At 48.0% G+C, this 27,903-nt stretch overlaps 4 protein-coding genes and 2 long non-coding RNA genes across 9 annotated transcripts; 2 read left to right on the top strand and 4 right to left on the bottom strand.

The window, feature by feature from the left end:
* Positions 1-508: 508 nt before the first annotated feature.
* On the bottom strand, positions 509-4,854 carry PHF23 (PHD finger protein 23). The gene is given in 7 exon segments (XM_020966727.2): positions 509-1,315; positions 1,485-1,527; positions 1,529-1,792; positions 1,794-2,330; positions 3,180-3,272; positions 3,428-3,459; positions 4,784-4,854. Coding segments are annotated over 7 exon segments (1,218 nt in total). The 5' UTR covers positions 4,818-4,854; the 3' UTR covers positions 509-1,100.
* Positions 4,855-5,320: 466 nt separating this feature from the next.
* LOC110194248 (uncharacterized) lies at positions 5,321-5,912 on the top strand. The gene is made up of 2 exons (XR_002320669.2): positions 5,321-5,502; positions 5,602-5,912. It is a non-coding gene; the product is annotated as an uncharacterized LOC110194248 (long non-coding RNA).
* On the bottom strand, positions 5,727-8,980 carry GABARAP (GABA type A receptor-associated protein). 2 transcript variants are annotated; one of them, XM_020966434.2, is made up of 4 exons: positions 8,003-8,734; positions 6,992-7,070; positions 6,693-6,811; positions 5,727-6,315 (listed from the first exon to the last, which is right to left on the bottom strand). In XM_020966434.2, exons 1-4 carry the CDS (start codon positions 8,090-8,092, stop codon positions 6,250-6,252), a joined length of 354 nt encoding a protein of 117 aa, XP_020822093.1. In that variant the 5' UTR covers positions 8,093-8,734; the 3' UTR covers positions 5,727-6,249. The 2 variants fall into 2 exon arrangements, with proteins under 2 accessions (XP_020822093.1, XP_078011743.1); XM_078155617.1 differs by lacking the exon at positions 6,693-6,811 and having other exon boundaries at positions 8,003-8,980.
* Positions 8,981-9,440: 460 nt separating this feature from the next.
* Positions 9,441-16,251, bottom strand: CTDNEP1 (CTD nuclear envelope phosphatase 1). Of its 3 annotated transcripts, none has more exons than XM_020966431.2 (8): positions 15,493-16,250; positions 12,706-12,772; positions 12,438-12,556; positions 12,149-12,220; positions 11,618-11,734; positions 11,207-11,318; positions 10,244-10,328; positions 9,441-9,866 (listed from the first exon to the last, which is right to left on the bottom strand). In XM_020966431.2, the coding sequence occupies exons 1-8, from the start codon at positions 15,583-15,585 to the stop codon at positions 9,806-9,808; spliced, it is 726 nt and encodes a 241-aa protein (XP_020822090.1). In that variant the 5' UTR covers positions 15,586-16,250; the 3' UTR covers positions 9,441-9,805. The 3 variants fall into 3 exon arrangements, with proteins under 3 accessions (XP_020822090.1, XP_020822089.1, XP_020822091.1); XM_020966430.2 differs by having other exon boundaries at positions 15,484-16,250; XM_020966432.2 differs by lacking the exon at positions 12,149-12,220 and having other exon boundaries at positions 15,484-16,251.
* A 784-nt stretch (positions 16,252-17,035) lies between these two features.
* On the top strand, positions 17,036-21,951 carry LOC110194247 (uncharacterized). Its single transcript, XR_002320668.2, has 5 exons — positions 17,036-17,181; positions 19,224-19,438; positions 20,176-20,328; positions 20,429-20,520; positions 21,375-21,951. It is a non-coding gene; the product is annotated as an uncharacterized LOC110194247 (long non-coding RNA).
* Positions 21,952-22,977: 1,026 nt separating this feature from the next.
* On the bottom strand, positions 22,978-27,453 carry CLDN7 (claudin 7). Its single transcript, XM_020966858.2, has 4 exons — positions 26,568-27,453; positions 23,872-24,036; positions 23,560-23,644; positions 22,978-23,409 (listed from the first exon to the last, which is right to left on the bottom strand). The coding sequence occupies exons 1-4, from the start codon at positions 26,788-26,790 to the stop codon at positions 23,247-23,249; spliced, it is 636 nt and encodes a 211-aa protein (XP_020822517.1). The 5' UTR covers positions 26,791-27,453; the 3' UTR covers positions 22,978-23,246.
* Positions 27,454-27,903: the final 450 nt, after the last annotated feature.

The following is a 27,903-nucleotide window of genomic DNA, read 5'->3' on the forward strand; positions in this document are numbered from 1 at the left end:
GTGAGGACTCCCCAGCCTCTGCCCACCCACGGTGCTGCCGTCCCTTCCCCCGAAAACTCCCACCCCCTCACTCTTCCCTCATCTCCAATCTCCCAATCCCCAGTCAAGAGTCCCGCCCCTAAAATTACCTCTAGCTCTCACTAAAGTCCAAGGACCGAGAAAACTCACCTTCCTTCACTGACCACCAACTCTCTTCTTGTACCTCTGTCCCCATACATCCTCCACCATTCCCTCCCACCCACCCCCACCCACCGCGGGGACAGACCCTCATGGAAAGCCAGTTCTAGGGACTTTCTTACTCATGGCCCGAGGAATTATATTCAAATGTCTAAACCAGGAGACCTTAGAGAGCATCTAAATCCTTTCATTTTATAGAGCAGAAAACGGGCTAGATCTCAGTATTGGGGGTGGGGGGTGAAGAGTGGAGAACATGATGATCTAGCCCTGCTTTCCCTTCTCTTCTACATCAGACACATCTTCCAAGAAGGAAAGACAAGGGTCACAGGGCTATAAACACAAAAGAGCCCACTTGGTTTTATTTACAAACACGCTGTATGTACAAGCAGCTGGCCAATATTATTAAAACAAAGAAGTGGGTAGATGATACAAATATCACCAGTCCCACACAAAAGACAAGAGACCCATGGGTTACGTTCCTTTAGGCCATCTGAGCCAAAAGGTTTTCAAAAGGAAAGAAATGGGAGAGGGGGTTCAAAAAAATAAAAGAGTCCAAACAAATGATGGAAGAAAGGGGTGGGCAATGCTATATTACACTAGAGGTATAGACAACTGCCTCACCCCACCCTGATTCCAACCCTAAGTCTGGGCTGGTGGATATGGGAGTAAGCAGGGTCAACTGGCAGAACAGTGAAGGGATGAAGAAGGGAATCTTAGGAATAGGGACACCTTCCTGTTCAATGGATCAAAATTCAAGTCCTAAAGGCTTTAGGGAAAGACCCATTCATTCCCAAGCAAGCCTTCCTTGAGAATCCCCACTCCATAATGGGACAGTGTTCCAAGTCCCAGTGTAGAGACCCCATCTCAGCGATGAAGTCTCTGTGAAGAGTTCCAGCTTGAAGTAGGAAAGGTTGGGGTGGATCCTAGGGCTCTCCAGGCTTGGAGAGACCACCAGACCGACGGGCCTCTGGCCGCAACTCCTTGCACTTCTGGCAGTAAAATATGTCAGGGACGTTGGTCTTCTTAATCTTAGCACATGAAAGATGGATCCATGTTCCACACAAACTGCACTCAATCATGGGCCTCCCTGCAAAGGGCTTCTGGCAATAACAGGTGATCAAGTCCCATGAGTCATCGCCTGGGAGAAGGGATGGTTGTGATCAGGTTTCTGCTGAGGACTCAGAATCTACAGAATTTCAAGCACTCCCCCACCCCAAAGAACCCACTCCCTTCAGGGACAAAAGTATATGTCCTTCTCTATTCCCACCCCTACTCCCGAGTGTACTTCCCTCAAACACCCTTCTTACCTGATTCTACCATGATGTCCTCATCCATTACCCGCATTTCACCCCTCACTGGAGCTCCCATCCCCATCCTGGCTTGTCTCTGTGCTCCCCACTTCCTTGGCTTCACTCTCAGTAGGGATACCTCCTGGGGGGGTTGAGGTGAGGGGCCGGGGAGCCTCAGGGGGTGGAGGGAGTACAGAAGCTGGGGCCTCACCCCCACAACTGCCTGCTACTGCTGTTGTCACTGCTACCATTTCATCTTCTTCTTCCTCCTCCTCCTCTTCCTCTTCTTCAGAGTCTGTGTCACTTGGAAGAGCCCGAGGGGGGCCCAGAAGGGGGGGGTCGATCTCCCCTCTCCGGTTTTTTCAACTTTCGCTTCTTACTCTTCTTTATTCTTGACCTCTTCTCACCATCTGCAGGAGCTGACCGAGGTCTCCGAAGCACTCCAAAGCTTCCTCCCCCACCTGGTCCCAACTTTCGGTTCTTTCGGTCCTTTTTTCGAGAGGGTTGAGGGAGATCCTCCTGGGAAGCAATGACAGGGGTGAGGGTAGTAGGGGGCCGAGGGGCATGTGTTGGGGGTGCAGGGACCAGAGGGGGTGCCACTTTGGGTCCATCCAGATCAAAGAGAGAGTCCTTAAGCTTCATCTTCTCAAGCAGTGTAGCATTGTCAGAGGCCTGAAGTCGAGGAAAGGTGGGCCCTGGTGGAGGGGGGCCTGCTTGAGCAGCCCGCCTCTTGGAAGATTTAGCCTTTTTGACAAAAGTCTGGATGGTTCGAAGGTCTGAAGGGGCTGAATCCCAGCCATCACTATCTGCAGCACTCTCTCCCCGAAATGGTGAACTAGAGCCAGAAGCTGGCCAGTCACTTTCCTAGGGGGGGTGGGAAGGGAGGGTTAAGTATTGGTGCCCCCTTTTAATAGAATTCCAACTCCATTCCTCACACCTGCAGACACATCAGACTTAACCACAACCAGGTCATCTAATACCCTGGGCCTCTTGCATGGCTAACTTCTCCAAGCTCAATCAATTCAGATATCTAACCCACCTACGTCCCTGCAAATGCTAACAGTTCAGCCTCTAAACTAACCAGTCCCCAAACACCTACATGAAATCTCTTTTGTCTCTAGAACCCCTATTTCCCCCCATGATCCATTACCCTAACCTTAATCATCATAATATAATAATAATAACCATCCACAATACACAGAACTTTCAAGGTTGGCAAATAGATTTCCTTCAAGTAGATATTTCAAGTATCATACCAATTTTATAGAAGACTGTGATCAATGCTAATAATTATTTGGACAGGATTTGAACCAAGGTCTCATGACACTAAATGCAACACTGGATATCTTCAACCTTACCTCCACAAGATCCCAAGAGTGCCCCTGAAGACCCTCAAAAACTTTTCTGGCATACAGACAAAACCACCATTCCCCAATTGTCCTATTTCCCTAACTTGCCCCACCCCCAAATGCCTGCATTAATCTTATCTCCATTAATTCTAATTCTCTTGAATCCCTATAACTTCTCCATTTTCAATATCCTTCCATTCTCCCAAAGCCAGATTCACCTAATCATTTTATTTTTCATAACCTTCTAGATTTATTTCCATAACTACCTCTGAATTCCCCTTTACCCTGCCAATCTTATGCTAGCCTTCCCTCCCTTTCTCCTTATAGAAACTTCATGTCCCATTCCTAAGATCATTGCCCCTACCTCTTTGCTGGAGGGAATGTAGCCAGCATATGCCAAGACAAAACTGCAAAATTTGTTGAAATCCTCAATTGTTCGCCTTCGTTTTTCAGGGGGCTACAGAAAAAGAAGGAATCAGACACAATCTCAAAGGGAACGGTCCAGAAGCAAAATTTCCCTGAAGAGAGGCAGAACTGGGGTAGAATATCTGGGGGAATCTTATGTCTGGTTCTCTAAAGGAAGCTTAGCAGGAGTAGGAAGGGAAATCTCACCTGGGCCTCTGGCTTCAGGTTCGGAGGAAGATCTGAAAAAAAACAATGAAAGAGCTGAGTCAAGGGACTAGAAAAGTGTAGATGCTTCTTTCCCCCAACATTATTACTCTTTAAGGACCTGACCTCTCTTCCCTCCCTCCCTTCCTACAGGAAGAAGGCCTGAGTGATTCTGCTTCCACTTTCTTCCTAACTAATCTTCCCTATTCCATTGCCCAGCTTCTCAGAGTGCATTAGCTTGCATCTGCACTTCCACGTAGATGTTTCCCCAGGTTCTACTCTTCTTTCCACTGTTACCCTTTCTGATCTCAAGGGCCTCTGGCTCCTCCTTTGCCCTTTATACTGGGCTCCCACTCCCCATCCTTTGGTTGGGACACTCCCACACACCATCAGGTCTTGTGCCCCACTACTCTATTCTCTGGGTTGTCTTTTTAGACCAGTTCATGCAGAATCCCTTGTTCATACTCCTCAAAGCTCTCAGGTTTAGACTGACTTTATTATACACCTCATTATCAGTTCTCAAGACCTTGTTCTCAGGCCTGGACATGTGGCTCACCTCCCCCAACTCAATTAGATGGTTCCCCAGGCCCCACTCTAATTTGTAGATCTTCTGCTTATACTCTGTCCATATTCTGTCACTACCCCCAAGCACAATACCTCACACCCCAAAACTCTCCACTCTCTCCAACCTTCTCCCAGCCTCTGGTTTCTCAGCGGGGGGGGGGGGGGGGGCGGGGTGAGAGGGGAACAGGGAGGCTGGCCCTCAGGCTTCTCCTAGCCGCTCCCTACAGCCCATTTTCTCCCAGCCAAAGTGCCCCTTTACTACTAACTCTTGGACAAGTCTCCAGTTGCTGGTCCTCATGGCTCTTCCAGCTCCCACCAATCAACTCCCCGGCTCCAGCTCCCCAGTCACCCTTCCCCTCCCCCAGCAGTTACCCAGTTCCACAGCACCCCTCCCCCGCAGCAGTTCCCCATCTTTTCTCCTCCCGGCCGTCCCCCCCAAATAACCTGGATCCACAAGCCCCCACATTATCTGGCTCCGCACTCCCCAATTTTATCCTGTTTCGCAGTCACTTCCCATTCTTGAACCCCAAACTGCACCCAGATCCACAGCAGATCCCCTCCCCGCCCGAAAAGCAGCTCCAAAAGGCCGTTCCTCACAAGCTGCCCAAGTCCCGCGTTCCGGCCCAGTCCACCGGCCCTCCCTCACCCCCTCCGAAGTCCGACCTCTCCCTCCAGTCCCTTCAGTCTCCGCTTCCCGGTCCTGGTATCCCAACTCATCACCCCCTCCCCCAGGCCCCTACGGGGCTCCCCGCCCCCCAAGTTTCCCGGTCCCCAACTCCGGGACCCCAGGCTCACCTTCAGGGCTGGGCTCCGCCATGGCTTCCAGCATCGCCACCGCACCGCCCCTCCCCCCCAACCCCCCACCCCCAGACTCCCGGTGCTGTCTCCGGTGCCTCTACAGTCTCCCACCCTCCCGAGACTGTCTCAGCCCTAACCCCAGCCCAAGTTCGGGTGCCGTCCCGCTACCCTGTCTTCTCCCGAGCTCTTCTTTCCCCTGTGGTTGAACCGCCTGGCTCCTGCCGCCTCCCGCACTCCCGGACCGGACCCCCCCACCCCCCCGTCGCCTGCCGCCTGCCGCCTGCCGCCTGCTCCCTACTCCTCCCCTCCCCCCTTCCTCTCCGCCCTCTGCCTCCAGCGCGCAATGCACCACGGGGTGCGTAGTCCTGGTTTATGTAGCTGTACGTGAACAGCCAAGGTCCGTGTTACTACAATTCCCAGTAGTCCTAGTCCATGCGCAGGCGCACCGCTTTCTCCTCCTCCTCCAGCGGCGGGGAAAGGAGGAGCTAAGGGATTGGGGGTGGGGGGAAATGGACCGCATGGGCTGTCGGGAACTGTAGGCTGGGCGGGACCGCAAAGAGAAAGGAAGAGGGAAACTTAGCTTCCGGCCACCTTACCGCCTCTCTTTGCTACTTCACCACTAGTCAAGGGCGCTTCCGATCAAGCGGAAGCAGACTTCTGGGAGACATGATTCTCTCTTACTTAGCTCGGGCTAGAGCGCTTTCCCCTTTGGTCAGGTATAATAGGCAAGGGCCCCTTACTACACACAGATATTCTAACACTACTTGTGTTAAATGTGGAAGTGACAATATTGTCTTTGAACTAATTTCACACAGAGGAATCAACCCATCCTTCCCACTGTGACGAGCATAAAGGAAGGAGGCAGGTGAAGATGGTCCCATTTTTCCCTTCATGGGCCCCAAGACGACGAAGAGCAGAAAATGGGCAGGAAGCAAAGCAGTTAAGTTGGTGGTTTCTTTATTGATCTTCTCCACCCCCAGCCCACTCCCACCCCTCCACCCCTACCCCGTGGGAGGGAAGATGAAAGGGGTGGAGGTGAGGGGAGGAACTGTAGGAACCCAAGTCCCTTGGGGAGTCTGGGAAGAAACAGAAACCAAAACAATCAGTGAGTGAGACAAAAAGAAAATGGGAATTGACAACCAAGGAGAGATTGGGGGAGGGCTGGAGGGAAGAGAGGAAGAGGCAGAAAAGGTTTAGGTCCACGGGAGAGAACAAGAAAATAGACATTGGGGGGGGTCCTCCTCTACCCTTGCCCTCCCCAACTGCAGCCAGAATGGGCTGAGGGAAAGAGAGTCTTAAACATTGCAAATTGCAGGCCTTGACAAGAGGTGGTGGTGTTTGTCTTCCAGCAAGGAGGAGAAACTGAGGAGAATGGGGTAGTTAGGGGATATGGAGAGGAAGAGACAGGGGAACCCTCACTCTTCTTAGAGAAGGGCCCCCCCACCCAGGAGTGGAAGGCAGCTTCACAGACCATAGACACTTTCGTCGCTGTAGGCAATGTATAGAAAGAAGTCTTCTTCGTGATGTTCCTAGGGTAGGGGGACAATGTTGGCATGAAGGTAATCTGCCCATGAATAGATCAAGTTCCTTAGAGACCCATACATCCCATCTTGCTCCAGGAAAGTTGGTCAGAATTACCTACTAACAGCTGCTGAAACATAGGATCCAGGAAAGGAATAGCTAATGGCTGCTCCAGCCACAGGACATAATTAACCTTTCCTGCCCACCCTTTCAGCAATCAAAATTTCCTATTAACTTCTAAGGATTAGGATCAGAATTGAGTGGGAAGCCAACTAGTTACCCAACCACTGTTGGTACTTTCTCAGCAATTTCACCTGAGCTAGGAAGGGAGTTGTTTTCTTAAAGCCCTTTCAGGGATTTTCTCCCACTACCCCCCTCTTCATACCTGGTAAAGCTGACCCATGGTGGCGCTGGTGGGTGGAATGACATTGTTGACAAAGAAAAATAGGGCATCCTCAGCTCGAAGGTGAATTCGCTTCCGGATCAAGAAGTAGAACTGACCAACTATAAGGAATGTTGGGAGGAGGGGTTGTAGAAAACTAAAATCACACTAGAGATCAGAGTAAGGCCTCAGGGGCTCATAGAAAGGAGTTGTCTACTTTGTGCCTCCAAATGGAATTCAGCCTACCATCTCCCCGCCCACCAGTGCCACCACCATGGATCAGCTTATTCAGTAATTCCCACCTGTGAGATCAGAAGGCACCAGGTATTTCTTCTTGTCCAGGTCACCTATCCGGGCCTTAGGAGCTTTTTCCACAATCACCTGGAAGAAGTGAGAAAGAGGGCACATAGATCAAAAAGCTATTAGGGTAGTATCACTGTGCCCTCCTCTCACTCCACAGCTTCCCTACAAACAGATCCTGGAGTATGATTTTGCCTCCCCTGATAGCTACACTTTTGGAAGCCCTGACACTGGGAATGAAGATGCCTTACCAGTAAAAGGACCTTCTGACCCCATTTTTTTCTCCAGGCTTCCCAGCAATTAGCATCCAAAAAAGGAAAGGAGTTAGTGAATCTCGCTTTGAAGGAGCAAGAGTTAAATGACTAGTGTCAGAAGTAATAAGTGTGTAATAACTATGTTAAATTGCAGATGGAATTTCAATTGAGGCACAAGTTGGATTCAGAGGTCCCTTTTAACTCTGAGATTCTGTATCCTAGGTGTCTAATAGTAATCCTCAACAGGAACCCTTGTAGTGATCCTATCAGAACCTAGATTTTCTCTAGAATAATCTGTCTTAGAATAGACAAAGTATAGCTTTATGAATAGATGTCCTAGCATTCCCATTCCCAGTTCATCAACCCATCCTGAAACCCTGGAAGTTTGTGTGAAATAGGTAAGGATCTCAATTTATACACTGGCACCAACTCAGTCGGGAGCTCCGACTACCACCAACTCCCTAATATCTAGCTCACCTTAGAAACTCGGCTCTAGTCCCTCTGATGTCTTTTTCGACTCCTAAACCACACCCACAAGCTAACCTCCCCCGCCTCCTTTCCCAGCTCTCCAGGGCTGCCTCTACAGATGGGGGAATTCCCTTCCCCGGCCCAGGAAGGCCCCGCAGCCTCCGGCCTCCCACAGTCCAAATCTTGCGTATCCCTAGGCGCCCCCGCTCTGGTCCTACGTCCCGACACGCACAGCCTGGCTCCGCCACGGAGAGTATAACGTCCGCCCTGCCCCGCCGCGCCCCGCCTCACCGGGACCCGATCGGGATACTTCTTGCGGATCTTCTCGCCTTCAGAGCGGCGCTTCTCGAACGGGTGCTCCTCCTTGTAAACGAACTTCATCCTCCCAGGGACCGGGCCGGGATGGGCTGAGGGGAGCGGGGGAGGGGAGGGCGGACGGGGCCGGGGCGGGGGGCAGCGGCGACGGAGACGGACGGCCGGGCGGGTGAACTCACTCGGCGGAGCGATCTCTGCGACCTGCGCCACTTCCCTATTCACCAACTCCGCCCCGCTTCCCCCGGCTCCACTGGGAGCCGCCCAGTCGCCCTGTATACGCCAACCTCGCAGGGGGGCGGGGTCTTCTACGCGGCGGGCGCAAGAACCGTCCACATCGCCTCCCTCTTACGCAACTGGAGTAACCGCTTCGGAACGGGTTTACGAAAGTACGGCAACGGATTCGCTGTCCCGATACGCACGGTGAAGGCGACTCAGACTATATTTCAGATTTCAGACGCCATGGGGGTGTGAGCAGATGAAGACTTTTTAACCACTAGGGATCCCGAAAGGAAATGCAGACAGTTACGACGAGCGGATTCACGAAGCGTGGTGCTACGCAAGGAATTTTGCTGACATCAAAACAAAATAGTGCCAAAGTGGGAAAGGAAGATAAAGGTCGGAAACCAGGAAGGCACCTGGATTAACATGGAGTGCAAACAGCGCATAACCCTGAAGCCGGTGGGGCACTAGGGTCCCAAAAGATAAAATGAAGAAGGGACGCGAATTACGTCAACACAAGACCTATAGATACGTGAGGCGTCATAAAAACGGTGGGGGGAAGAGAACAGAGTATGTCACGTGACAAGGAAGTGGAAGTAGATCCGGTGTGGAACTGACGTAGAAGGGAGCCAATGAGGGCGAAAGAAATGAGGAGCCTGTCACTACACCCCGCCCAGAACCTGTGTGTCCACCCTATCCTGCTTAATTCTCTTAATCGCAGCAGGGCAGTCGTAAACAACCACCTTCCCCTATACCATTTCAAAATCTGACCAGCCTCTCTTCCTAATCCAGATGCACCTTAGCGTCCTCCCTCAGGCACCCCTTCACCACTAGGCAAAACATAAACTCTCCCTTTTCATCGTTCCTCTCCATTAGTCCACCAAAACTCTCTGTTTACCCTCCCAAAGCAGGGGAGGATGGGGCAATAAAAACCCCTTCCCAGTGGCCCACCCACTGTCTTTCCCATGATCCCACAGATGGGGCCTGGGCAGCTTCAATTTCAGTTATAATGCATGGTTCAATGGGGATAGAAGACCTGGGTTGGGAAGAGGCAGAAGATGTTTACAAGTGGGAAAGGCAAGAGAAGGACGAGTTAGCAATATTTTGGGAGGGAGGGTAGAAATCGGTGGGCTGCACGAAGCCCTGGGTTCCCCTCCCAAACCCACCCCTCGGAGTAGCAGTGAAGAATTAGATCTGTTTTTTACAAGAGTTTAAAAAAAAAATCAAATCACAACAGAGCTGGTTTAGCATCTGTCTGACCCTCCCGGGTCAGTCTCTCCCTACCTCTGACCAGTCTTTCACCCCTGATACGGGGGCTGTTTTGGCCCTCCCAGGCCACAGTCTGTATCCCAACCTGGAGTTTCCAGGGAGTGTGTGAACATGGTGAGGCTGTTTCAGTATCTGGGCTTGTATGTCCATCTGGCCTCCAAGTGGAGTGTAGATGGCCCAGGCTAGGCAGTCCTCAGAAATGGGCTGGGGATGGAGCAAGCAGCCCAAGGGCTCTCCCTCCCCTCCCCCACTCCATTTGTGTGCATGGGGGGGGAGTGGGGGGAGTGGCTGTCACCAGAGCCGATGTTGGTGAAGGTTTCGGCTCAGCACAGAGCGGACGTCGGCAGTGAACCTGGGGTAGGGGAAGAAGGGAATAGTAGGGGATAAACATTCACCCACTGACAACGGATTCAGGATCCCTAGGTCTCCTTTTCCTCCAGCCCCTAATTTCCTCCAGTAACAAAAGACATTTTATATGGTGTAGTTAATGACTACAAAGTGCTTTACATAAATTATCTCATTTGATCATAACAGAACAATCCTGTGATATAAGTACTACAGATATACCCATTTTACAGATGGCAGGTTAAGGGACTTGCTTGTACTCACAGAGCTACAAGTGCTAGAGGTGAGATTTAAACCCAGGTCTTCCCAACTCTTAAGTCTAGCATTCATTCCATGATACCTCTCCAGTACCCAGACCCAAGTGTTCAACCCTGGCCTTCTCACCTGAGAGCATCCAGCATAGGGAGTAGGTTGAGGAGTGCTGTGTCACTGGGGTCACTAAACCAGGACTTGATTGGGATGGCATTATCTGGAAGTAGGGATCAAGAAAATAAGATTGAGCAAGTTTGAAAAGATAAACTATTAACTACCAAGCATTTGCCTTACAACCACACTGTGAGGCAATGCATTATCACCTTTATTTCACAGATGAGAAAAAGGGCTCATAGTTTAAGTGACTTACCCAAGGTTAGACAATTAAATATTTGAACAAAGAGCTAGTATTTCAAGTCCAGTGGTTTTCCCAATTTACCTCTTCCCTGAATATCCTTTATTCAATATACGAAAATTAGCTATATTTTATAGCTCAGTTTAATCATAGTTTGATCATAGAAAGCTACTGGAGGGGCAGCTAGGTGGCGCAGTGGATAGAGCACCGGCCCTGGATTCAGGAGGACCTGAGTTCAAATCCAGCCTCAGACACATAACACTTACTAGCTGTGTGACCCTGGGCAAGTCACTTAACCCCATTGCCTAACTCCCCCCAAAAAAAGCTACTGGACAATTATGATCTATTACAATTAAATTGCTACATTTGAAAATGCAGCTTTGTAAAATAAATTTAGGAGAGTTTAGTTTACAAAAGAATTTGTCACAGTATTCTTTTTAAAAGCGTCCTCTCTGACTGCATTTAGAATAATTTGACTCAAACTTCGTAAGCATATGTATTAAGCAAAAGATCAATAAATTAGGACCTCTTGTTGGTACAATATTAAAAACAAAAGCCTCTCTCCCAAAATGCTTTTACACCATTCTGATTTATTACTACAACAGTGGTCTGAAGAAGAGCAGGGAAGGATAAGTCTGCCCATTTTATAGAGGTTACACCCCTAAGTCAGTCAGTGGCTGAATAGAGTACCCACCACGCCTCCCCTGGCCACTTTCTAGGGCTTCCCTTAACCCTCCTACCTGGATGGCTCCTATAGGCTCCTGGGGAGTTATCCAGGATCACAATGCTGGAAAGGTCACTGTGGACTACAGAGAGGTCCTTGATGTAGCTGCCCAACTCCAAAGTGCAGTGCTGGGAGGTGGTGTAGACAAGGGCATTAGCTAAGAAGAGACAGACCCCCTCTGGGGCTGGTTCCTAAAATCCCAACTTGCCCCAGATCTTTAGTTGTTCTCACATTCTAATGGTGGTGGGGAAAAAGGGAAGGAAGCTACCTCCCTAGCCCTTTCACCTAATGAAAGGGGCTGTATTAGCAATGTTATCTCCTTGCCTGAAAACCTATAGATCTGCTCCCCCCACCCTCAAGGATATTAACATCTGGGCTCCCAAGCCCTATTTTCTTAAAAAAAAAAAAAAGAACACAGGCCCCTTACCTGTCTGTAGTATCGTCTCTTAAGTATGCTCCGGCTATTGTCCAACTTGTCAGCCACAGCTGAACCATAAATCTCCATGCTTGCTGTAAATACTACCAGCTCATACCACTGGCTCACCTGAAGGGAAAGGAAATGGAAAGCTATCACAGGCTGAGATGCTCACATCATCTCTATGAAGCAGGTACCAAACCCACAATCCCTGGTTATGTCTTTCATTCTTTTTGAGGATCAAAATATGCTGCCCCCAAATTCAAAAGGGTAAAGATAGAAGGCTCAAAAATAAACAGAAGCTAATGGCACAGCTAGAGTTGAAGAATAAGACCACAATAAAACCACCCTTACTAATTCCCATCCATTCCTATACTGCCGTTGCTCCAAGTCTCCTACATACAACTAACCTCTATCCTCATCCTCCCTAGATCCCAACACTCACTCCATAGTCCCAATCCTTTACAGCTCCTAGATTCTGAAAATTACTTTTTTCTTTTCTAAAACAACCTCCCCAATTCCCTTGAACTCCCCAAGACTTACCACTTCTAAGAAGAAGTCCACATGGGGCCTCTTATGTACAAAAAAACGGACAGGATGTTTGTCTATTACGACCTGTGGGGGGGGACAAGGAGGGGCTTGGGGGGAAGCCCTACTAGCATCCCCTCCCTGGAGAGATTTTTGCCCCACCAGGTTTACCCCAGTCCCAAGGAACAAGGAACAGAAAACCCCAGGAGGAGGAGTTGAAGAAGAAAGAGTAAAAGGTAATGGGGGCATGGAGAGGAGAAGGGCAGAGTAGTGGCATATACATCCATCCCATTCACCCTCAGACCTTGAGGATGAAGTCAGGAGGTGTTCCTGGTCGAACTGTAGGCCTGAGGACCCCATCATGGTGGGAGTGAATAAGAGTTTCATCCAAATCCAGCACTAGTATCTTTCGCTTTACCTGGGCTAGAAGCAGAGGGTGGGGGGAAAATGAGAACTTTGTTACAGAGTTTTTTGGCTTCTCCAAGGCATTTACTAGTGGCTAACCTTCAGGCTCCATCCATCCTACTCTCAGTTTTAACCTTCAATGGTTTCCCAAGGTTCCAGGTACTCACCAAGCCGGTTTCGGGACACAGGGGATAGAGGAAGGATGTCATATCGAACAGTCTGATACTGAATTATCTAGAGGCAACAAGAAAAAGTATAAGGACTTTTGACTAGAGGAAGCCCTTTCGCAATAAAAGCCAGGCACCCATAAAGTTCTATCTTAGCCCACACTATATCCCAAGGATGTTTTATAGCAGCTCTTAATATTGTCTTATCATTGTAGACTGAAATGGAGCTAGATACTTGGGTCTCTGATCCCTGAATAGTGTCAGTTGGAATGACTATTCTTCCGAGGAAAAGAGCTGAAGACTGGGAGGAATTCCAGGGTCTGAGGGGGAATGAGGGTCTGATTGGGGACTGAAAGGTCAGTCCCCTAGGGTGTGTCTCACCTGGGCCTATGCATATTCAGAGATTGTCAGGTCAGTTAAGTTCTCCAGGCCAAGGGCCATGAAGCCTATTTTAACCAGCCACCTGTCCACTTCCATCATCACTAGCAGTCATGGGTTACATAGGACCTTGGCCCCCAAGACAACTCTCCCTAGGTGCTCAGTCTAACTGCTGAAAGCCCTAGCCTTTTAGGCAGATTTGACTGGTTATTAGAAAGCCTAAAGCATTAATTTCCAAGGAAAGTTGAGACAGATCCATCTCTCCTCCCTCTCCAATCTCAAGCTTTCTGCTCTTTCTCCCTCTTCCCTGCTCAGAACTATACGAATTCCTAGTTCTCATAGGACCATAAATTAAGAGCTGGAAAGAATCAAGGCCCTCACTCTACATAAGGAAACTGAGGCTCAGAGGGGTTAAGTGATTTGTCTTACATACCTACTGTGAGGTTTGAATCTTGAGGTGTGATTTGAACCCAGGTCTTTACTAGAGAAGCTCCAATACCCCACCCTACTGAAGCCCAAAGCCATCTTGGATTGATGTCCTTATTTACCTGACTCCAGATCTTACTTCCTATAGGAATCTAGACTTCTTGACACAGGTGTTTTGTAAAAATCCAAGTGTCTCATCCCTCCCATTTCCATGATATTTCCCCATTCCCTGTTCTCTCCACCCCAGGATAGGGCATGATTGGGACAGGTGACAGCTAGGGCACCCTATACTATCTTGGACTGCATATGCTAAGCATGTAGGGAAATGCTCTAAGCAGTTGCCAACAGAAAAAGAAGGGGAGCTGCCTGGAAATGGGAGGACTTAGGAGTCTGGCTTGGCTCTGGGATATAGACCAACTACAGAGATAATTTTGGAGGTCCCTATCCCCAGTACCAAGACAGACTGGAATTCCTCCTCCTATACCTGGGATAAAATGAAGCATGGGTTTGGAAAGATGACGAGGATGTAGGGCAAGGTCAAGCAGAAAGATATCTCAGGAGAATAGACCTAGTGTAGTAGGGATAGCAAAAGTAGTAATGGTTCACATTTACATAGCACCTGTTTGAAAATAACTTCACTATTCTGTGAGGTGGGTAGTACATTTCCTATTTTCAGGATGTGGAAATTGAGGCAGAGAGATTAAGTGATTTGTTTTAAGGAGTCATATAGCTATTGTCAGAGCCAGAACACACCCCCCCCCCCCCGGCCTCAAATTCCCTGTCCTCTACTTCTCTTTCTCAATCCTAGCTCTCTTAAGAGGTTCAAGGGCTCAGGCCTTAAGGATAGTGGTGGAAACCCTCTCAATACCCTGACAGAAAAAGACAAATTAAAGGTTAAGCCCATGGCCTCAAACTGAAGGGGTCAATACACCCTAAAATCCAAGGGAAAGGACATTCCTAAAAGTCTCTGTTTTGTTTTACTTGGAATTTCAGTGAAAGTTGTGGGGCCAACTTAAGGGACTCTTCTACATCTGCCCTCTGTGCCCATAAATTCTCCCTTCCTGGAGGATTTTTCTCCCATGAGGATGAGAATAAGCTGGAGTAAAAAGCTAAAGTCTGAAAACTATATCTTAAGGGGAAAGGTTACAGAGGTAATTCACCCAAATATTTCCATGAAGCAATGGGCCTCACTAGGCTCTTCCTCTCAGCATACATTTATAACACTCACACACACTCTCTCTCTCTGGTTCTTCCAACTAAGGGGTCATTCATGCTTCACCTAGTAGATATCCAACTCAAAGTATCACTCAGTCCAACTACGATTTACACATGAGGAAAACCACCACCCAGGAGACTCACCAAAATGTCATGTTACACACACCTTCACACTTCAAACTTTTCCTAAAGGTTTTTTAAGTCTCCTCTGGCAAGAGGCTCTCTTTACCCTCATATTCTTGCTTAAACTCCAGGTCCTTTTCCACAGGGGTCTCCTTCAATTCTAACTTCACAATGGCTCCTCCCCTTTGCAAACGTGACTCAATTCTTGTTATAAGAGGTTAGTGGAAACTTGAGGACCCCTTATATACACAAAATTTCCACAGAAAAGTCCCTCCACCAACCCAGATCCCTAGGTAAAAATCAGGTTCTTCAAAAACAATTAGTTTATTTATAGAAACCCTCCCCTATATCAACAAGGCCTACCCCTTAAACAAATTTTGGGGCCTTGTCAACAGGGCTTTCTATGAAGTACCCTTCCTTCAAATCCCTACCCTACTAAAGGAAAGTCTCAACCAGCTCAAGGGTGGAGGTTCCCCCAGCAGGCCATCTCACAATATACATGCTTACCCAACTCCTGTCCTAGACCCAACGAGAGTAGCCCACCAATTACTCCGGATTGCTTCTCCCGATCCCCCCAAAATCCAGCGGGGGGGGGGGGAGAGAGCTCCAGCCGGCTTGCTGACACCCCAGTCTCACCGTTCGGACCTGTCTCCGAAGAAGGTACAGGCAGAAGCTCCAGAGCTTGGCAGCAAAGGCCACGAAGGTGCGCAGACCCAGGAGACATTGAGTCCTCATCATCCCGACGCCCCTGGCCCTGATGGCCCTGGGGGCCCCGGGGCCCGGCTCAGCCAGACCCCAGGGGGCAGTGCCTCCCCTTCCCCCCTCCCGCTGTTGGGAGGGGAAAGGTATGGGGTTGAAGCACTAGAAAGCTACAGCTAGGATACGAGGGGATGCAGCTCAAGGAGGTCTCCCCCAAAGGAGAGAAATATCCCCAAGGAGTAAGAGGAGAGGTATGGCAAGTCCTTAGGGACCCGTGGGAGGCTCACCCTAAAAGAAGGGGGGAAGATACGCGTTAAATGGGGGCCAGAGATTTTAGGGTAGGGTCTTTGGACGGAGAGGAAAGGGGGTAGATGGGGAGGGGGGAGGGAGGAAGAAGAGGGAAGCCCGCGACGCAGGCGCACTAGGTGGCTGAGTGCAGGAAAGCCGGCGGGAGGAAGGGAAGGGCTGGGTGAGCAGGGCGCGCGGAGCTGGGAATGAGGAAGGAGAAAGAGAGAGAGCGGAAAGAGGGGAGGGGGAGCCACGGAGTATGAGGCGCGTGCCTGAAGCTGGTCTCCCCCCCCCCACACTCGGGGGATGCCTTAACCGCTCGGAAGCAGGGCCGCTGCCTCTGCCGCCACATCCCCGAGCCTGACAGGCGCCATTTTACCGCCTAGAGTCCTCCCTCTCCCACTTTCCTCCTCCTCCCTTCTGACATCATTTCCGGCGACCCACCCACGTACAGCAATGGCGGTAGAGGCTACATCCGGACTCATCTACTCACTATCCTCCCATCCGGCTGTACTGCGCAAGCTCCTGACTGAAGCTACTAAATCACTCCCCAGAAAAGAACTGGGAGGGAGTGGAGGGTGGGGGTGGGGCGGAAGGTGGATCTTGGTGAAAGGGGATTGGTTCCTCCTCTACCCCACCCCCGACTTCTAGTGAGCCGGAAATCAGAGAAACGCGCGGGACTACAGGAGTGACGTATTCTCAGGCTGTGGCCTAAATCTTTGCGTTTTAGCATATAGTAGTGCGGTGCGCACGCGCCGCCCCTCCTCCCACCACCTAACCTCAATTGCCCCCAATGGCTTTTCAAGTCCTTCCGCGTGACCTACTGCAATGCACCCCTCCCCCTCTCTCTTAAAGAAAAGCAGTGCGGTCAAAAGTCAGACGACTTCTTATGTCTCTACGTTTGGTTATGCTCCGTCCTGTAATAAGTTCCGTTCGTGGGCAACCGGGCAGGAGGCTCGAGGATCCCTCCAATACTTCCCCGCACCCTTGAGTTTTCATTCTTCAGGGCCGCCCCACACCAACTCCCATTTCAAATTTCTAAAAATCACTGTATAGTCAGATCAGGACCTCAGTCTTGCCTGGGCACTGCCTCGGGCGCCGAAGCTAACCGGTGACGTCACAATGCGGGCTCAGACAGGCCTCAGGAAGGGCCGGGGAAGGGGGGGCGTGGCAGGAAATCAGTCCGCCTACGCAGGCGTCCGAATTCTGTGACGCCATCAACACGCGACCAGCCCGCTGGAAGGAAGCCAAGCTCGGGACAGAAAATGCTTCGGTGGCTCCCGGCCGGTGGCGCCCTGGGGCCTTTAGGAGGTCACGGTGCTGGCGAAAGAGCAATGAGGGAGCGAGGTAGGAGACGTGGTAAAGTGGTTCGAAAAACCTGGGACTTCGGGCGCAGTGCATGGTTTTCACCCTGATCTCGGTTTGAGGGGCAGAGTTTAGGAAGGGGCTTTGGCACTGGAGCTTAGGAGAGCTCTCGTTTGGGTGTGGGGACTTTGACTGGCTCTGAATTTCTAGCGAACACCTGTCCCCGCGTCCTCACCCTCTTGGGTGGGAGTGCCACACAGCCTGTTTTAGGAAGTAACCCCGAGGTGAGCCTCTCTCCCACGCTACTTTGGGGACTCCCTCACCCCTCTACCTTAAGGAACTCTCTTGAAAGCCTACCTTGTGTCTTTTGCAGAGGGAGGGAGGTTGAAGTCTTGGGTTGAGGTGATGGGAAGAAGCATTCAAAGAAAGTTTGAATTCGGATACCCACAGCGGGTGAGAGAAAAAGCAATACATGAATGAAGGGAGTAGTGCCCCTCCCATTCATTGCTTCCTCCCCCCTCCCCCCCTCAGTTCATTCATTGAAGGAAGATTTGGGGGAAAAAAATCAGATTCAAGTAGAAAGGCAGTAATAAGATTCAGGTAGAATCCAACAGGTACTCCGAGACAGAAATAAAAGGGGAAAAAAAGCTGTATGCCAAAGCCAGACTACCAGACTGTACTAAAACACTTACATTACGCCTACTGCTGAATGAAGTTCAAGTTCCCTGTGCCCAGATCTTTTGCCCCCTTGCATAATTGGCTTCATCTTATGTATACAGCTCCCTGACATGTGCCCTCCATTTAATTCAATTTGGTATTGGTATACTTTTCATTGTACAACGTTCCCATTAATTCTTGTCTATCTCAGTTTCCTCAGCTTGTAAAGTGGGAACAATAGTAGCACTTCATAGGGTTGTTTTAAGGATCAAATGAGATTATATTTGTAAAGTACTTAGCCTAGGACCTGCTTACTAAATGCTCTTTCCCTTCTCTTCCCCCTTTCCCTCATCTCTGTGACTTTGATCATGCTGGAATCCCTGTCCAGATCCGTGAAGTTGCCTCCAGCCCACACTGATCTCTCTCTTTTCTGTTCTCCTATTGCATTAATAGTAAATACCGTAAATTTTAGTTTTCAGTGCCGTATTTATTCAAATTATATTTAAGAAGCTTGTTTCTCTCAGTGTCCACTTTGTCTTTTGGCTTTTTGTATCTACCACAGTACTGATGATTGGTAGGCACTCATTAAATTTGAGTTGGTTGATTGGTTAACAAAAGTATGGAAGGCTACAGATAAGGGAGCTCCAGACCTAGGTTAGAATTGGGAAGAAAATGGTTGGAAGAAGAAGGCTATAGGAGGTGGGGTGGGGAATAGTCAGTCACAAGCAAAATTAGCTTTCTGATCCTTAAGGGGAAAATAAAAGGGGATAGATAAATATAAGGGGGTATCTTTGATTGCCTCTTAGATAATTGGGGATTGACTGAACAAATTGTGATTGGTAAATGTAAGAGAATATTACTACATTTTAATAAATCATGAAAGAGATTATTTCAGTTAAATGCTGGGTATATCAACTAATGCAGAGTGAATTGAGCATTACAAGGACAACAGGGTTATAAAGAAAACTTTGAAATGTTTAAGAATTCTGATTAAAGCAGTGATCAACCAAATCTCTGGAGAAACTAAAGCATATTTTATCCACTTCCTGACCGAAGTGATGGACAAAAGGTACAGACATGCATTTTTTGATGGCCACTGTGTAGATTGATTCATTTTGCTTGCTTTTGCTTATTTATTAAGGCTTTTTAAGTTGAAGGGCAATGGGGGTTAGCAATAAGTGTACAAAAGAGGGCCATTGTAACACTTCAGAAGTACACCAAAAAGAACAGAAAAAAGCACAGATAAGTAGAACAATTTTGAGAATAATATATAGAATTTATATGCTTTTTTTTTAAAGCAAGAGGTGCTAAATGGAGATTCAGGGTTTCATAAAGAATTCTTTTGTGTTCTTGTATATTGAAATGCTTTTTAGTGTTTAGGCTCAGAATTTAATGGTTTTTGTTCTTTTCTACTCTTCCCTTGTGAGCTTCTTTACTACATGTCTTCAGAGACCCACTTGTGCTGGGTGAGACCTTCAAGTGAGACCTTGAAGCCTTGAGAGCATTTTTTTGGAGAGAGGACCCTGACCTTTGCACCCTTGTTTTGGATTTGATAGCCATCTGTTGCTTCTTGCTCCCAGCAGCTTCCTTCCTCTTCCATATTCTGTAGTCTCTGGGCCATGGGAACTTCATACATATTTTGGTGAGAAACCTTCATTCTCCCTTATATTCCATACTTTATCCCAATCCCAAATCAGCCTGCCATGAATAGGGTCCTTCTTTGTGTTTTTCGTGACTTCACATGTATAATGTATATCATATTACTTGCCCTCTCAAGGGCTGGGAGGGTGAAAATTTGAAACTCAAAATTTTTAAAAATGTTTTTAAAATTTTAAATGTAATTGGGAAATATTTAACAAAATAAATAATATATTTGAATACAACAGGCTTTTCCCATTCCTTTTGTTGCTTCTCTTTTTTCCTCTTAGCCTCTTCTTCCTGGTCCACCCTGTTTTTCTCTACTCCTATTCTGAGTTCAATTCTTGCCCTAATGTACCCTACTTTACATAATGCCCTCAGTTCGCTCATATCCTGTTTGCCTTTCCCCCTGCCTTTCTTTCCCCCATGACAAGTTTATGTGGTAGGACTGCTACATGAAGACATTCGTGGGTTAGGTCTCTTGGGTGTCTTGAATATTCTGGCTTAGTTTGAAGTGACAAGATAAAGGTGGGCCTTTGGGAGGCTGTTTGTCCAGTGTTTGTTAGGAGCAGGATTAAAGGATGAGGAAGAAGAGGTAGAAATTATGTAGTTATGAAGTAAGGGAATAGAGCGAACTTGAAAAAGGATAGGGGTCGGGGTGGAACCAGCTAGCCACAATTTGGTTCTGAGTACCTCTCTTCCCTTCTTTTAATCCTTTTCTTCCTGATTCTTTTCATTTAGATTCATTAGTTCTCTATCCTGCCCAACTTCGGTATAGGAATCCCTAGTCCTACTGAAGAAGCCCCTCACTCCCAGGGCTATGGGATGTATCCAGTTCCTACAAGTTCATGTATTTGATCAGGGAGAGCTTAAGGAAGGCTGGTGTCTAGAGAGGTAAGGGGTGATATCTAAGGATTTGGAGAATTAAAGAATTTGGAGGTGGGAAGGTTAAACTAAGGGTGGGACAAGTTCTCAGTATCCTCTGCTCCCATAGGTGTGGATTCCATGAGATTTGCCCTGCTTGTCCCAGAAGAAGAGGGAAGCCTGGAATATCCTGGCCCTGCCCTTCCAGTTCAGTTTGGAAAAGTAAGGCTTCTTAAGAATTGGAACTGTGAAAGTAAGACTGTGATTGTTAGGGATAGATATCTGGGTCTCAAGCAGTGGGGAATTAAATTAATGATTGCTAGCATTTATATTAAATTTTGCAAAATTGTTTACATGTGTTAGATCAACAACCCTGTGAGGTAGGTGCTGTTACGATCCCCATTTTACAGATGAGCAGACTGAGTTTGGGAGAGTTTAAGTGACTTGTCCAGGGTCACACTGCTAGTAAGTGTCTGAGACTGGCTTTGAACTTGGGTCTTCTTGATTCCAAGTCCAGCACACTCCATTGAAACCACCTAGCTCCCCAGAGTAAAAGTTACTGATTAACCTCTCAAACCTCTAGAGGGACTAAAGTCCTTTCCTAGCTGATGATATGTCTGGGGAGTGGCTCTACCACTGCTTAGAGATGGGTAAGCAAGAACTGAGGAAAAGGAGTTTGAAGTCTTCATGAGTTCCATGGTTCTATTTGTAACCCCCAACTCCCACCGATTCTTGGAATTCTTAGAATGTGACCGGGACTGGTCCCTTGGGAAAAAGGAGGCAGAATAACAATAAACACTTCTACCACCTTCTTGGGAAGTTCCAGATAGAGTGGAGATTGAACACAGACTGACAGGTGTTCATTAAATACCTGTTGCATTGTGTGGCCACTAGGGGAAAAAAGCTTTAGCAAAACCACTATTTCTCCAATCATGTTGAGGAGATAAGACATACCCATAACAATATTACAAGTACTACCAAATTAGAAGTGACTGAAGGAATAGCCCTGGAGGAGTACACTGTGCAAAGGCTTGAACATCCCTTTATTCTAACACTATACTTTTTTTCCTCTTTAGGCAGCAATCTTTGCTTTATCCTGCCCTAGCCTCTTCCACCAACCTTATATACATGTGTTTTATGGGTCTAATTCTGATGACTACCTACCTAGAAGATTCAGACAATGACCTGGATATCTGATGGTGCTGATGGACTGACTATGAATCCTGACTAACCTTGACCTACTCCCTGCAGCTATACAGTATACAGTCACACTTCAGTTTGTAGATTATGTTCTGAAATCCGTGTGTAAGCCACAGTGATACAGTTAAAATTAGTCTTGAAATGTCTCATAAAATACATTATAGTATCTTTAAACAGTTATAGCTGGAAAGGAGCTAGGGTCTCTTTGAAGGAAGGCAGTCTCTATCAGAGAGTGAAGAAACTGAAGTTGTTACTATAGAAATAATTGAAAATAAAATTTTATTTTTCATTATATTCAACTTAACTGTTGGTCAGGAAAGTAACTGGTCTCAAAGGAAAAATAAAAGATATATTCTTAACTAGTAATGAAAACCAATGGCATGGGGAAAACACTTTTTTTACAGTGTAAATACCTTTAATCAGTTGATCAATAAACATTCATTCACTTATTTATCCATTTGTTTATTTTGTTTATTTATTTGTTTATGTAGGCGGTTGGGGTTAAGTGACTTGCCCAGGGTCACACAGCTAGTTAGTGTCAAGTTTTTGGTCTGAGGCCGGCTTTAGAACTCAGGTCTTCCTGACTTCAGGGCCGGTGCTCTATCCACTGTGCCACTTAGCTGCCCTGGAAAACATATACTTGAAAGGGCTTTATACATAAGTGTTATTCTATTAAAAGTGGACCTTTTCTTTCTTCACCACAAGGAAGGCCAAGGGAATACTGACCAGAAACCCCAGGAAAGGTAACTAAGACTGCCCTTCTCATTAGCTTTACCAAGTTCAAGAGAAGGGATTGTGGGTATAATGAAAAGGAGTCACTAGAGTCACCCTCATTCCATGGCTTGTCCTCACTGAGTGGAATGGCAGATTCTACCTGTATCATCTAAATTGTTTTTCTCCCCTTTTTCAGTAAGTTAAATTGAATCAAGGCATATCATGTATGATGAGACCCATATAGCATCTGCTTTACGTTTGCATAGGACCTGTTAGGACTGGAAGATACTCATCCTGATACCTTTTTACCTTCATCCTTGTCTACCTCTTTTTTCAGATATCATTGACCTGAATCAGTAGGGCAACTCCTCCCTAGGGAAGTAGAAGTAGAATGGGCTGCTTCTAATGAGAAATTTCATACCAAAAAATGCATTTTTGCAGAAAGCTAGAAAATGATATATATGAGAGAGCCAAATCTCTTGGCCATTGTGAAGAATGAGCCATGAGAGTCTAGGGTTGGTGAATGGTCTTGGAACTGGGTCCAAAGTAATTCAGGAGAACTTAGAAAGAATTAGGTACTGAATCAACATAAGAATGAGACAAGCATTGGGATAGATATGAAAGGTAACTGACATTTATAAACTTATAGAACCTCAGATGGGAATAGAGGCTGAATACTTTAGGAAAAGGACAGCAGGGGCTGGGTGGAAGTGAATGAGACAGCACAGGTGTCAGATGTCTGGCCCCAGTGCAGAATAGCCAAGATCCAAAACACAAACTTCTTTATTATTATACAAAAAGAACTGCTCATACCCTTTACCTCCCACCTCCCGTTCCCCATTCCCCTGGTCTTCCAGTAGACTACATCTGTAGTAGTTAGAAGAGCCTGGAGAACTCTGCCCTCCCCCTTCTCCACTGGCTCAGATTTCTCTTCTAGTCTCCTCCTCACCCCTTCCCATCCTGAATTATATTTCAGGCCCCTGACCTTTAGGGAATGGGGTGAGGGGGGGAAATGTGTAGGAAACCCAGCTCTTTCAGACATACTCCTTAGCAGAATTGGTATTGGGGTAGGAGCGTGGGGACCGGTACTGTGCTTTGCTCTCTGTAACTGGGCAAGACCAAGAAAGGAGTCCACCGCCCAAGATAACCAGGCTAGAGCCAGCCCAGCCGATGAAAATGGCAGAGCCAAATTCGTACCTGTGGAGAGAAGCAGAGGAGTTTTATGATCAAAGTGTCCAGTTACTTGGCCTATAAGCTGTGAGGACTCTGTCATTATTCCTGCAATACTCCCATGATTTCCTGCTGCCATTTATGACCCCAGGCACCTAAATAGAGTCCAATACTTACTTATTATTCGTAGCGACCAATACACTGTAAAAATCTGTTATGATCTGGTGGCCATACCAGGAACAAGCTACGAGGGCTGCAAGACCTGATGGGGAAAGGAATAATGTATTCAGAGATCCTCCCTTAAAAGCTAGTATCCCACTTTACAAATCCTTAAGTGTCTAAAAACAGGAGATTTGTCCAGGGGAAACCTGAAAGAAGTCCCAGATCTAAAGCAATGTTACTAGACTGTCAAATAGGAGAGGGGAAATGGGGCTTCAGGGAGGGGAAACCTAGTCTTAGGGTGTGGGGAGGGAGGCAAGGACCACTTACCAGCCACAATGAAGATTATACCGCCTGTCATGGCAATTCGAGCCTTCTTCACCTTATCATCACCCCCACATCGTGTACACTTCATGCCCATAGCAGCCACCATCATAGCCAGAAAGCCCAAAACCAGGGATATCACCATCAGGGCCCGGGTGGCCTGTATGAAACCTGGAAAAGGGAAGAAGGCTTATTGTCATTGCCTTCAGTTAGGGGGAGCAACAAGTCCTCTAATTTATTGGTAGAGAGAACTCCCCAGGTGAGGAAATTCTGCTAACCTATACCTTCTCTGCAGCTTACATTCTTAGTGAGTTGCCTAGGTTCACACAGCCATGTTAGAGGCAGATCTTGAATCCAGGTCTTAATGGCTCCAAAACCATTAAATCCCCTATACAACATTGTGTTATCACCTCTGCCTTCCCACTTTTAATTGAGTCCCACGTTATTTCTCTAGATGTATTGCTTTTCTGAGATCTAGTAACTCATTTCTAATTGTCTACCAGACAATTACACCTGAATTTCCACCAATACTTCAAACTCCATATATACTTTAAATGAAATTCATCACCTTTCCCCTAAAAAACCTCTCCCCACCCCCAAACAGTTGCCAAGTTCTGATAATTTTACTCCAACAATATTTTTCCCACCCACTTCACACACACTGCTACCACTGTAGTTTATCTCACCTGGACATAATCTACTTAATAAGTCTACTTCCTTACCAGTCTCTGCTTTTAATCTTTCCCTCTCTCTAATCCATTTTTGATTGAGGAGCCAAAATAACATTTTTCAGTGGCCCACTCAGATCACATTTCTTGTCTACTAAAAAATCATCAATTTTTCTCTGTCTTACTGAATAAATTCCTGCTTCCATGCAAGATCATCTGTAATATCTGACTCCAATCTTACTACACTTCATATACTCTAATGGTCTGCCAAAGGGGACTAATTATTCATCTAGTTTTGTCCTCTCTTCTGACTCTTGGCTCTCCTCCTCTCTTCCTTGACTGGATTTGAAATGGATTCCCATCTCTGCCCTCCTTTCCTTCAAGGCCCTTCATCAATCCTGGCTCCTGAAGGACTCAGGTAAGCTCTCCCTACTCAATAGTACTTTGCCTGGATCTCTTATTCACTCACCTGTTCTCCGTGGTTTAACTGTGTTCATGCCTTCCCCTCACTGTTTTGTTGTAGTTAATTAAAAGTTCACATTTATAGTTTATATAATGCTTACTGATTTACAACTTTCCTCAGAGCAACCACCTGAGGTTCCTAGTGCAAATTTCTTTGAAGGCAAGATCTGTATGTTTTTGTAGTTGTGTTTCTTGGACCCATTATTGGACCTTATTACACGCAAATAAGGCGCTTTATTGAATACAACGAATGCTTTAGGAAGCAAGGTCCCTATTTCCTCTCGGGATCCAGGTATCCCAGCTTCCTCCATAGCGAGCAACCGTCTTTATTCCCCTCCCACTGACCCCTGTACCCTTCGGGAGTGGCTCATCTTTCAGCCATCCCGCAAACCTAATCCTCGTTCCTAATTTCAATATCTGGACTCCTCTCTACACACGGGTCCCAATTTTGTTCATATAACCAGGCCTGGGCCCTTTCCCTCAACTCTCCTCTCTTCCTGGGGTCCAGTCAGCAGTAGCCGGATCCTTCCTCTCTTCCCCCGTTCCTGCTCCCTCCTCCCGCACCTGAGCCTTCCTGTTTAGTCCCTGCCTCGCCCCGCCCGAGGAGCCTCACCTCAGCTCCTGGACAACGCCCGGGGCGCCCAAGTTTCGGCGAAACTCTCAGGGGGAGCGGCTTCGGGGAACAGAGCTAGCCCCTGCAAAGACCCCGAAGTCCAGCCTGGCCCAGGCTCTGAGTGCCGAGCCGCACCCTTTGACCTCCCTCCGGCCTTACTATCAGCAACCTCGGGTGCTAGTTACTATAGCTAATCAGGGAGATAAGATTAGAGGCTGTGGCAGCCGGCTCCGAGTCCCGCGGAGACTCAGGCATTCCGGCCCCCAGTTTTCCCATTGCTCTCTAGTTCGCCGAAGTGCCTACGGGACCGAAATGTTAGATTGCTGGCAGTGAGTTCTTCCTTCTGCTCCCACCCATGCTCGGGCGCAAAGAAACACAAGTACTCTGCATCCGTTAAAGACCTAACTTCCCACAGGCTAGCCACCCTAATCATTCTACTTTCTGGCCCTCTCCTCTCAGTGGCCTCTAAGGTTTTCACTTAGTGGAAGTGAAAAAAGCAGAGCAGATTGGGACTAGAGGTGGGTGGGTGAGGAGCTGGAGGGACGTCGAACTCTAAAGTTTTATAGCGGGTGGGGCAGGATGAAGAGAGGGAAGGGGAGAAATCAGAAGTGAAAGGGAGAGGGTATTAAACTCCTTGAACACAGGATCTTCCGACCTTCTCTTCTAGGCCCATCTAGACTTCATTCACTTCAGATGTCCCTATCCCCACCTGCCTCAGCTTTCTTCCCTCCTCCTCACCTCGGCCATTTGTCTCCTTCACATACTTCCCAACTTCCCTCCAACTCCTCCCTCAACCAGGGACCTCAGGTGAGCCTTTAGCCCCTGGATCTCTAAACTTCTTCCACTGTGCCTCTCTCTCCAGGAAACGAGATCCTCTCCACCCCAACTCCTTCACTTTCCGCCCTTCCCTCCCACCATCTCCCGTCCAGACCCAAGTGACCAATGCTCCCCAGCCTCACCAGACAGAGAGAGGATTGAGTCGTAGGACTTGCAGCTGACGAGGCCGGTGCTCTGACTGACGCATTCCATCCACAGCCCCTTGTACATCGCCTGGGAAGTAATGATGTTGTCTCCCGCATAGGAGCTGACCTGCCACTGAGGGAGCGCGGTGGCGGCTATCAATCCTACCCACCCCAGAGCGGCCATGGTGAACCCCAACAGCTGAAGCCCTGAGTTTGCCATTTTCCTCACCCTAAAAAAAGATGATCTTACGATAAACAAAAAAAAAATCTTTGGCGTACTCTACAAAAAGTACAACTCACCCGCCTACTTGGCCTTTTCTGAGAGAACCCTGAAAAAAAGCACTTCTGTGGTCAGAACCTTTACAATTTTCTAATTATTTTCTTCTCTGAACACCCTACAGTGAACAAAAGGTATTTCTCCCTGGGGGACAGATTGGGGACCCTAGGTGAACAGGGGAGGTGAAGAGGAGGGACCTGGAGACAAAAAAAGGAGGTCGCCGCAGTCCCCGAGTCAGACAAAAGAGAAGGTACTCTAGGGTAAAAGGTAGAACTCCCCAACACCCACGCTTTGTTTTTAGGGGCCTCCGGGGCGTTCTAGCGCGGCAGCCAACCCTACTCAAACAAAAGGTGGGCAAGCCTATCCGGCCAGCAAGCAAAGATTGGTCCTGGGTCTCTAGAGGCTTCCAACTGGAGTAGCTAGTTCAGATCACCCTGCCGGTAAGAAAGCCCCCCCACAAAGCTCCGTGCCCACAGCTGCCCCAGCCTTCAGTCAGTTCGGATTGCCGCTGGGCTACAATTCAGTCCCAGAGCAATGCAGTCCAGAATGGCAGCTAAGCTCTCCCGAGGATGGGACAGGTGCAGCTTGAGCACCTGTTTATAAGACCCTGGAAGTGGGGGGGGGGGAGAGTGGAAGGGGCGAGGGACAGGGGCGTGGCCAGGAGGTACTGGAGAAGGTGACTTGACGTCACAGAAAGGGACAGTCATCTAGACCGGAAGTCCCCCATACACACACCTGCACAGGTGAGACAGTGGAGTAGGGAGTCTGGAACTCTGGGAAGTGCCAACTCTCACCTGGAGGTTCTGAAGGGAACTTGATTCTCCTTAAAGGGAGACACAACCTGTGGGTCTCTGGGGCTCCTCAGGGAAGGGAGGACTTCTGGCCACCCGAGGTTTTCCTTCCCACTTTCCCTCTGAGTCACCTGTGGTCCCTCCACACACTGTCTGACCTCTCCTTCCTCTTCCACTCCCTTTACCCTCCCCCACTTCCCGCCTCCCCGGGCTAGTTGTTTGACTCTAAAGCTAATTCAACCGCACCCAAGCGAATTATCCCTGG

Source organism: Phascolarctos cinereus, unplaced genomic scaffold (genome assembly GCF_003287225.1).
Source record: "Phascolarctos cinereus isolate Bilbo 61053 unplaced genomic scaffold, phaCin_HiC Scaffold_5;HRSCAF=322, whole genome shotgun sequence".
Lineage (NCBI taxonomy): Eukaryota > Metazoa > Chordata > Mammalia > Diprotodontia > Phascolarctidae > Phascolarctos > Phascolarctos cinereus.

Coding starts and splice junctions, on each gene's coding strand:
- GABARAP (XM_020966434.2), bottom strand. CDS start 8,092: ATGAAGTTCGTTTACAAGGAGGAGCACCCGTTCGAGAAGCGCCGCTCT. Junction 7,071..8,002: donor AGTATCCCGATCGGGTCCCG/GTGAGGCGGGGC, acceptor CACTTCTTCCAG/GTGATTGTGGAAAAAGCTCC. Junction 6,812..6,991: donor GGTGCCTTCTGATCTCACAG/GTGGGAATTACT, acceptor CATTCCTTATAG/TTGGTCAGTTCTACTTCTTG.
- CTDNEP1 (XM_020966430.2), bottom strand. CDS start 15,585: ATGATGAGGACTCAATGTCTCCTGGGTCTGCGCACCTTCGTGGCCTTT. Junction 11,735..12,148: donor TGGACTTCTTCTTAGAAGTG/GTAAGTCTTGGG, acceptor CTTTCCCTTCAG/GTGAGCCAGTGGTATGAGCT. Junction 11,319..11,617: donor AGAGACGATACTACAGACAG/GTAAGGGGCCTG, acceptor ACCACCTCCCAG/CACTGCACTTTGGAGTTGGG.
- CLDN7 (XM_020966858.2), bottom strand. CDS start 26,790: ATGGCAAACTCAGGGCTTCAGCTGTTGGGGTTCACCATGGCCGCTCTG. Junction 23,645..23,871: donor TATAATCTTCATTGTGGCTG/GTAAGTGGTCCT, acceptor TTTCCCCATCAG/GTCTTGCAGCCCTCGTAGCT. Junction 23,410..23,559: donor TTGGTCGCTACGAATAATAA/GTAAGTATTGGA, acceptor TTCTCTCCACAG/GTACGAATTTGGCTCTGCCA.